Source organism: Canis lupus, chromosome 18 (genome assembly GCF_003254725.2).
Source record: "Canis lupus dingo isolate Sandy chromosome 18, ASM325472v2, whole genome shotgun sequence".
Classification (NCBI taxonomy): domain Eukaryota; kingdom Metazoa; phylum Chordata; class Mammalia; order Carnivora; family Canidae; genus Canis; species Canis lupus.
Window position 1 is genome coordinate 32,967,621 of NC_064260.1, and position 10,218 is coordinate 32,977,838.

Genomic DNA, 10,218 nt, shown 5'->3' on the forward strand with positions numbered 1-10,218 from the left:
TCCTGACTCATGTAGTTAAGACTATATTTCTGGAGAGGTTGAAACTGAAATTAGGTTAGGTAGGTATTAAGCCCACTTTGATGACTTGGCCTAAGTCACATCATTTGGTTATGGGGCCAGTGGTTCTCTATTTAACACTGCCTCTTTATTTAAAATTCTATGGGATTTTCATTATTAGACTTCTAGAAGCCAGAGAATAAGCAGGGAAATTCTTAGCCTTAATACTATGTTAATTTCCTGAATAATTATTCTTGAAGCATCCTCATTTACAAGTAAAGGTTGTGAGGATAAAATGAATGTATTCATGTCATTAGAATAGCCAGGTGCAATTGTAGTAATCATAGCAGTTTGTATTTTTAGGAGTCTAAGCACTGTGGTAAGGACCATCATTTTATTTTATTTTTTCATGATTCAACAAATTTTAATTTGTATACATGAATTCATTATAGCATATTTTCAATTTCTCACTACCCTGAAAGGGAATTACCTTCTCCTGACACCAGTATACAATTTTTTTTTCTTTTCAGATTTTTTTAAAATCCTGATTAATTAACATACAGGACAATATTATTTTCAGGAGTAGAATTCAGTGGCTCATCACTTACATACAAGACCCAGTGCTCATCACAAGTGCCCTCCTAAATACCCATCACCCTCCAAGCCCAATTCCCACCCACCTCCTTCCATCAACCCTGTTTGTTCTCTGTCTTTAAGAGACTCTTATAGTTTGTTTTCCTCTCTTTTTTTTTCTCCTTCTCCTATGTTCATCTCTTTTGTTTCTTAAATTCCTCATATGAGTGGAATCATGTATTTGTCTTTCTCTGACTTATTTCACTTAGCATAATACACTCTAGCTGCAACCACGTGGTTGTAAATGGCAAGATTTCATTCTTTTTGATGGCTGAGTAATATTCCAGTGTGTGTGTGTAGGGGGTGTACCACATCTTTATCCATTCATCAATTGATGAACATCTGAGCTCTTTCCATAGTTTGGATATTAATAATGCTGCTATAAACATTAGGGTGCGTGTGCTCCTTTGAATCTGTATTTTGTATCTTTTGGATAAATACCTAGTAGTGCCATTGCTAGGTTATACGGTAGCTCTATTTTAACTTTTTTTTTTTTTTTTAAAGATTTTATTTATTTATTCATGATAGTCACACAGAGAGAGAGAGAGAGGCAGAGACACAGGCAGAGGGAGAAGCAGGCTCCATGCAGGGAGCCCGATGTGGGATTCGATCCCGGGTCTCCAGGATCGCGCCCTGGGCCAAAGGCAGGCGCCAAACCGCTGCGCCACCCAGGGATCCCCTATTTTAACTTTTTGAGGAAACTCCACACTGTTTTCTAGATGGCTGCACCAGTTTGCATTCACCAACATCTATTGCTTCCTGTATTGTTAATTTTAGCCATTCTGATATGTATGAAATGGTATCTCATAATGGCTTTGATTTGTATTTACCTGATAGTAGTAATGCTGAGCATCTTTTCATGTGGCTGTTAGCCATCTGGATGTCTTCTTTAGAAAAATATTTATTCGGATCTGCTGCTCATTTCTTAACTGGATTATTTATTTTCTGGGTGTTGAGTTTGATCAGTTCTTTATAGATTTTAGATATTATCCCTTTATCAGATATATCATTTGCAAAAATCTTCTGCCATTCTGTACGTTGCCTTTCAGTTTTGCTGATTGTTTCTTTCTCTGTACAGAAGCTTTTTATATTGACATAGTCCCAATAGTTTATTTTTTTGTTTGTTTCCCTTTCCTCCAGTGATGTGTCTAATAAGAAATTGCTGTGGCTGCAGTCAAACAAGTTTCTGCCTGTGTCCTCCTCTAGGATTTTGATGGATTCTTGTCTCACATTTAGGTCTTTCATCCATTTTGAATTTATTATTGTGTATGGTGTGAGAAAGTGGCCCAGTTTCATTCTTCTGGATGTTGATGTCCAGTTTTCACAACACCATTTTGTTGTTGGAGAGACTATCTTTTTTCCATTGAATATTCTTTCCTCCTTTGTTGAAGTTTGGTTGACCATATAGTTGTGGGTCCATTTCTTAGTTTTCTATTTGGTTCCATTGATCTATGTGCTAACACCATATTGTCTTGATCACTATAGCTTTGTAATAGAACTTGAAGTCTGGAATCATGATGCCTCCATCTTTGCTTTCCTTTTTCAGGGTTGCTTTGGCTACTCAGGCTCTTTTGTGGTTCCATACAAATTTTAGCATTGTTCATTCTAGCTCTGTGCAAAAATATTGGTGGTATTTTGACAGGATTCCATTAAATGTATACATTACTTTGGGTAGTATAGGCACTTTAACAATTTTTGTTCTTCCAATTTGTAAGCATGGAATGCTTTTCTATTTCTCTGTGTCCTCTCCAATTTCTTTCATAAGTGTTCTATAGTTTTCAGAGTACAGATCCTTTACCACTTAGGCAAGGTTTATTCCTAAGTATCTTATTGTTTTTGGTGCAATTGTAAATGGGATTGATACCTTGATTTTTCTTTCTGTTGCTTAATTATGGTGTTTAGAAATACAACAGATTTCTGTACAATGATTTTATATCCTGCAACTTTGCAGGATAAATTCGTGTAGGAGTTCTAGCAACTTTTTGGTGGAATCTTTCGGGTTTTCTACATAGAGTATCATGTCTGCAAATAGTGAAAGTTTGACTTCTTCCTTGCTGATTTGGATGCCTTTTATTTCTGCGTCTGATTGCTGAGGCTAAGACTTCCAGTACCATATTAAATAGTACTGGTGAGGGTAGACATCCTTGTCATGTTCCTGACTTTGGGGGAAAAGCTCTCAGTTTTTCCCCCACTGAGGATGATAATAGCTGTGGGTCTTTTGTATATGGTGTTTATGATGTTGAGGTATGTTCTCTCTATCCCTACTTTGTGGAGGGTTTTTATCAAGAATGGTTGCTGTAATTTGTCAAATGTTTTTTCTGCATCTATTGAGAAGATCATATGGTTCTTATCCTTTATTTTATTAATATGGTATTCCATGTTGATTGATTTGCAAATATTGAACCACCCCTGCAGCCCCAGTATAAATCCCACTTGATCATGGTGAATAAATCTTTTAATGTACTGTTGGATTCGATTTGTTAGTGTCTTATTGAGAATTTTTGCATCTCTGTTCATAAGGGATATTGGCCTACAATTCTTCTCTTTTAGTGGGGTCTTTGCTTTTGGAATCAAGATAATGCTAGCCTTGTAGAATGAGTTTGGAAGTTTTCCTTACATTTTTATTTTTTAGAACAGTTTGAGGAGAATAGGTATTTATTCTTCTTTAAATGTCTGGTAGAGGGGTGCCTGGGTGGCTCAGTCTGTTAAGCATCTGACTCTTGATTTTGGTTCAGGACACAATCTCAGTGTCATGGGAATGAGCCCTGTGTTGAGCTTTGCACGCTAAGTTGGACTCCATGCCCTACACAAAATCTGCTTGAGATTCTCTCTCTCCCTCCCCCTCTACCCCTCTATCCTCCCCCACCCCAAATAAATATAAAAAGATATATATAAATGTCTAGTAGAATTCTCCTGGGGAACCATCTAGCCCTGGACCTTTGATTGTTGGGAGATTTTTGACTACTGTTTCAATTTCTTTGCTGGTTATGGATCTGTTCAAATTTTCTTTTTTTTTTTTTTAAGATTTTATTTATTTATTTACTAGAGAAACAGAGAGAGAGAGAGAGAGGCAGAGACACAGACAGAGGGAAAGGCTGTGAAGCATGAAGCAGGCTTCATGCAGGAAGCCCGACATGGGACTCAATCCCAGGTCTCCAGGATCACACCCTGGGCTGAAGGCAGCACAAAACCGCTGAGCCACCCGGGCTGCCCCCCCCCCCCTTTTTTTTTTCTTTTTTTAAAGATGCTCAAATTTTCTATTTCTTCCTGTTCCAGTTTTAGTAGTTTCCATATTTCTAGGAATTTGTCCATTTTCTTCCAGATTGCCCAGTTTGTTGGTCAATGTGGTAAGGACCTTTAAATACATTATATCCAGCTTTTATAATAACCCTTGAAAGTATTATTTCCCTTCCTTTTACAGATGAAGAAAATTAAATTCAGAAGTTAAATTACCCAAGTAAAAAATTTACCAACCAAGCTCATTCAGTAAGCCTTCTGCACTTTCCCACATTAACTTTATCTCATCAATGTAATATCAATTGCTTTTATGGGTATAAAGAGAGTTTGCCTCTTAAAGCATATGTGGCTTCTGAGATAGGCATTGAGGACTTAGAAATCTAAGAACTTTTAATATGTTCACAAAGAAGCATCTTTGTCTTTACTGACCTAATACTTCCCAAATCTTTGGGGACCATTTATCGATGATGCATTGAGTTTCCATTTATTATTCAACTGTATGACTAATTTTTATCCCTTTAAATGTACATATAGTGTTCTATTCCTTCTATTAGTTTACTTATCCTTTTACTTTCCTACTTGATATCATTTTTTTTTTATCTCCAGAAGGAAAAATAAAACTAAGAAAGCATTTTCAAGTGACCTACATCTTAGGTTTGAAAGTTAGTGAATAAAGAGAAAATTTCCAATAGTCAAAATTACCTTAAAAATTCTTTTAATCACCCATAAAATATAGTACCATATATGTGATTTGTGAACTTAGCTTAGTCTTTTTCATTCTTTCAACAGTAAGTATTTATAGATGGTCCTCAATCATACCTATTTCCCATTTTGAATATATGGACCAAGTCATCCCCAACAATTTATCTACTATTTGAATAATGTGGGTTTTTAAAAAGATTTTATTTATTTATTTGAGAGAGCCAGAGAGCACAAGAAAGGGGAACAGTAGAGAGAAAGGGAGAGGGAGAAGCAGGCTCCCCGATGAACAGGGAACCTGATGTGGGGCTTGATCCCAGGACCCTGGGATCATGACCTGAGTCAAAGGCAGACTCTCAACCAACTAAGCCACCTAGGTGCCCCTAAATAATGTGTTTTAAAATCACTCAAATATTTTTCCCATTGGTTTCACAAATGTTCATTGTTGGTTTCAGGTTTCATTGCATCCATCACATTTAAAATAAGAAAAAAGGGATATTGCCCTGGTATACAGCCTCTTTAACTTTTTCATATATAATACCACTGGAAGTGGAACTCACTAGCTAGCTAAGATTCCTTCTCTTTCTTCAGGTATGAATGAATGATTCAATTAATAAATTTTTCTTTCCTATCCTCTAAATATAAAAAGTTGTGTGGGTGTGGGTGTGTGGGGGTGTGTGTATAATCTTATGCTCATTTTGGCTTCTGTTATTTAATAAAAACTAGGTAAAAAGCAAAGTATCCTATCCTAAGGAAATACAGTATATTAGTGTAGTAAGTTCTCTCTGGAAGCAGGCAGTTCTGTTGGTGTCCAATGCAAGGTTCTCCCAGTTGAAGCATTGATGGCCATCTGTAAGCCTATCTGTTTGATATAAACCTACTAAAAGAAGGATACACCAAAGGAATGAAATAGATAGACATCCCCAGGGCACTGAATGCTCCTGTCCAACCCTAGGTGAGAAATCATGATCCTTCAAATGATATGGCTGCAAAACTAGGAAAATAAGTAGATGTCAATAGATGTGGAATGAATGACTCTTGCCTCCCCCCCCCCCATAAATATTAAAGCAGGTGGGAATTTGGAATAAAATGAAATGTCTGCCTCACCTCCTCCTCCCAATTCCACCAGGAATGGAATGAACCTAAGAAGAATGAATGCCATATTAACTTTGATATTATAGACATAATTGATCATGATAGTTAATGGGCTAGGACTGGGAAAGTCTTAAATCCCTGCTTGGGAGAGCACTGAAGGGGGAGTTATAAGTAAACAAATCAGTCAAATATTACATCACAAAAGAGGAGATTAGAAAGAATAGGATTCCAAAATCTTGTTGAGGCAATAAAGCTTATCTAATATCTCTTTATTGAAATGTCTTTAATTTTTATGAGTCTTCCCATTAGCAAACTCTGAATCACTTTATTCATTTACTATGTTTAATAAAAATAATTGCATAAAATCTTGTAGTTTAGCAAACACTTCCACTCTCCTAGTCATCTTCTCAACAGCCCTGTGATTGCACTGTTACCACCTTCCACCCACACATAGAAGTTTCTGGGGAACTAGCACCCTGTCCTACTGATTCCCATAGCTCTGTGCCCACACATAGCAGACAATCAAAAAGGCTTTAAAAAAAAAGATTTATTTATTCATTTGAGAGAGAGAGAGAGCAAGCTGCAAGGCAGAGGGCGAGAGAGAATCCTCAAGGGGAGCCCAATGCCAGGCTTGATCCCAAGACCTCGAATCATGACCTGAGCCTCAATCAAAAGTTGGACACTCAACCAATGGAGCCATTCAGGTGCCCCCAAAAGGCTTATTTTTTAAGTATAAACCTCAATATTACAAATGAAAACACAGATTCCAAAAGGTTACCTTGATAATACATACCTGTAAGTCGCAGAGGTGAGAATTTGCCCTAAACCTTTGGCTCTAAAGTCTGTGACATTTGTCCGACCTGGATGAACAAATAATCTTTCAGCAAATTCAGATATATGCATTTGATTTCTACATTTTTAAATCGTTCAAACTTAAAATGTACATGGGGACATTTTTAGGTTGACATCTGTTTTTATTCCTCATATAAATTCTTTCTGGCATTTTAGTAAAACTGCATACATATTTTAACAATATTCATAGAGGTGGTTAACATCAAAATATTAGAATATTAGGATGTTATTAAAGAAACAATTATTTTCCTTTCCCTACAATTAGCATAGGCTCCTGATAACCTCTGTCTCACGCAACTTAGAAATGTGCTGATTCTGTTTTAAATTCAAACTTCTAAGGGCTCTGCACCTAAATGACACTTTCCAATGGCACTTTCAAAACCATTCGTTTTACAGGATGCCAGATCGAACTCTGCCCTTTAAATTCTCTTTACAGCAATTATTGCAGTTAATTTAATCACATGGTGTCTCTAACTGGTGATCTTATCACACAATGGAATGAATGAACTCATTCCAATCTGTGTTCATCAATGTCATAGCAGCAATCACTGTGTGCATAGAAAGTCTCTGAAAAAGACTTCTTTCCTCCATTCTCCTAAATTTCAGGACCTCCTGTAATCTTCTCCTTTGCCTCTTTTTATCCAGAGAGCAAAATCGAACTCTTACCTCACTTAACCAATTTCCCTTCCCAGCCAAGAAGGACTGTTAAAAACCTTGTTCTGTTGTGAAAGCTGGCTGCTGTGAAGGATATTGCTTTTGCCCCGGGTGACTTCCTAAGAATTACCTTTTAGCATTTACAATGATTCTGACTCACCACGCTTACAAATAAGTGTGATTTTTAACCCAGGCCTTAACTACTTCTAGCTGTTAATCTTCAATCATTCAATGCCATTCCCATATTCTTTAGGCATTTTTCCTATTTACTTAAGAAACAAATCACCACCTGTAGTCCCAATATGAAATAAAAACATGACCCTTAAACCAAACCCACAATATACGAAAGTGTGTATTATCACTTCTAATCTTTCATAATGCTTTCACACCCTGAGATTGTGGCTTTCCTATTTGTTCTCCTTTTTAATTTCTTCTGCCCACCTTTTACATAATAAAGGAGATTTTATTTGTTGCTTTATTCCCCTCTCCTACTCGCTGGGGGGACTTTTCTTGTTTCTCTTTTTTATTTGTTGAACATGTATCTTTTATTCTATTCCTTTTATCTTCCGTCTTGACTTATACTTTCTCTCTGGCACATATTCTCAGCATATGTGCTAGCTAGCACTTTTACTATTTTACATGAACCTTGAGCAGAATCACTTCCCTTTCTTCCATTGTTTGACTGACATTTCCTAGGGATCTTTTTTTAAAATATTTTATTTATTTATTTGAGAGAGAGAGAGAGAGAGAGGTGGGGAGGGAAGAAGGAGAAACAAGATGTCCCGCTGAGCGGGAAGCCCAATTGGAGGGGAGGGGCTCCAACCCTGGACTCTAGGATCATGACCTCATGAGCCAAGTCAAACCTACTGAGCCACCACCCTGCCTGCTATCCCACGGAGTTCTGGAATAACCGACGGTCACCAAGTCCTACCTGCCCTCTGGCTGCAGGAGTCAGCACTTGACCTGGCCCATCGTGGCACACCATTCCCCTGTCCACAGGGAATGTTCCAAGTTTGAGTTTCTTGACTCAGGCAGAGCTGCAAAGCCATCTTCCCTGCCACACAGAAGAACTCTGTCTCTGGTAGAAGAGAACGAAATCAACCAACATTCAAAGAGAAACAAACGTAAAAAGCAGATATGAAAATCGAGCTCTGACAGAGAACTATCTACTGAAATAGTGAGTTTCAGTACCAGGATTCAGCAGTGCCTCCGATTCACCTTCAGCCTTTTGAGTCAGAAGGGGTGAACAAATTAGCTTTTTTTTTTTTTTTTTTTTTGTTAATTTCAGTTGTTTCAAGATGGGTTCTTTCATAATAGAATCTCAGCTGATACCATGTCTGACTAATAACAGAAGCTATACAGTCCTGTGAAATAAAAGGTTAACTTGGATGTGGAGGGGATGCAGGCTTCTCTGAGCAGGATTTCCTCCAGGATTGGCAAGCAGAAAGGATGCTGGTATATCCGTGTAGCTCGGAAGCTGTGTTGGTTCATGCACAATTTTTCCCCACACATTGTTTTAAAGCCACCAGGGCAAGCTCTCACAATGAGAATGTTCTAGAACCATATGAAAACCTTGGGGGAAAAGCTGAAAATCTGCAGAAATTCATTCTTTAATGCAAAGGAAAAAAAGATGGCAGGGGTGGGGGATGGTGAGAGTGGGGCTGATTTAATGATCTCAAAAGCTATTCTTGGGGATCCCTGGGTGGCTCAGTGGTTTAGTGCCTGCCTTCGGCCCAGTGTGTGATCCTGGAGTCTCAGGATCAAGTCCCACATCGGGGTCCCTGCATGGAGCCTGCTTCTCCCTCTGCCTGTGTCTCTGCCTCTCTCTCTCTCTCTCTCTCTCTCTCTCTCTCTCTCTCTCTGTGTGTCTCTCATGAATAAATAAGTAAAATCTTAAAAAAAAAAAAAAAAAAGTTGTTCTCATTTCGTTAAGTTGGCCAGGGGGCAGGTGTCATGAAGATACAAGAAATTTCCCCTGACATAAAACAACGGATTAATGAGGAAAGCTTCAGACTAAATCAGATTTTATATTTGCTGAAAATAGAGTCTTTTAGAAGCAACACCTCATAAGAACTACATCTTAAAGGAATTCTAAGGAAATAAAATGATTAACTAATGGTGATGCTCAGTGTGAACGCTGAGGAGAGCTAACTGTGCTAGCGTTTTTATTATTACTTTTACTTGTGCACTGGTGTCATGGTCCCATAAATATAGTAACATGAAGTGCTTTGCCTCAGCCTTGTTGATTCCATATGCCATACACACACACACACACACACACACACACACATATTTAATGTATAGCATTTATATTTTATTTATATATACCTACACTCATTCTGAAAAGGATTGAGGACCATATACAAATTTACATAATAAGATGATTTGTGGAGAAAGGAGAGGAAAAGGAAGAAATATAAATATAAACAATTAACATTGAAGGATAAAGTTGAGACTAAAACAAAATGCATGTTTAAAGCCCAGTGTTTAAATAAAATCTTTAAAAAATGGGAGAGGGGGAATCCCTGGGTGGCTCAGCGGTTTGGCGCCTACCTTCAGCCCAGGGTGTGATCCTGGAGTCCCGGGATCAAGTCCCGTGTCAGGCTTCCTGCATGGAGCCTGCTTCTCCCTCTGCCTGTGTCTCTGCTTCTCTCTGTGTGTCTCTCATGAATAAATAAATAAAATCTTAAAAAAAAAAAAAGCCCAGTGTTGGTGGATATACTGTTCAGATTTTGTGAAAAATCAGATGGCAGTTCCATAACAACTCAATTTATTAATATTACTATTCATCTCGTGCTGCCCACCTGGTTCTGTTGGCTTAGATAAAAAAAAAAAAAAAGAATATAAACTCAGTAGAATTTAAATATTTTTACCCATTTGATTAACAAGAGGTACGGTAGACTTTTAGATCCATAAGTAAAGGAGTTTTATTTAGCTTTCACTTTTGGAGCTTAAGGATCCTGGTACATAATAGGTGCTCAATAAATATTTGTCAAATGAGTATTTTTTTTAAAGACATTATATATCCTTAGGTCTTGAATTCTTAATTTA

The 10,218-nt window shown here is 37.6% G+C and overlaps 1 protein-coding gene across 7 annotated transcripts in view; it reads right to left on the minus strand.

The window, feature by feature from the left end:
• Positions 1-10,218, minus strand: part of LOC118351329 (uncharacterized) — a 36,322-nt gene that overhangs the window by 21,002 nt on the left and 5,102 nt on the right. For 2 of the 7 annotated variants that reach the window (XR_007403506.1, XR_007403505.1), the window contains exons 2-5: positions 9,721-9,852; positions 8,099-8,245; positions 6,455-6,521; positions 5,674-5,708 (exon numbers count right to left, since the gene is read on the minus strand). Coding sequence is in view for 2 of the 7 variants with exons in the window: in XM_049096399.1 (XP_048952356.1) it covers positions 5,310-5,560; positions 5,674-5,708; positions 6,455-6,521; positions 8,099-8,245; positions 8,359-8,479 (621 nt within the window). In the remaining 5 variants the exon portion in view is untranslated. Of the gene's footprint in view, positions 1-3,567; positions 5,561-5,673; positions 5,709-6,454; positions 6,522-8,098; positions 8,246-8,358; positions 8,667-9,720; positions 9,853-10,218 lie in introns of those variants that run through there. The other 5 variants (XR_007403508.1, XR_007403507.1, XM_049096399.1 and 2 more) reach the window with 4 other exon arrangements.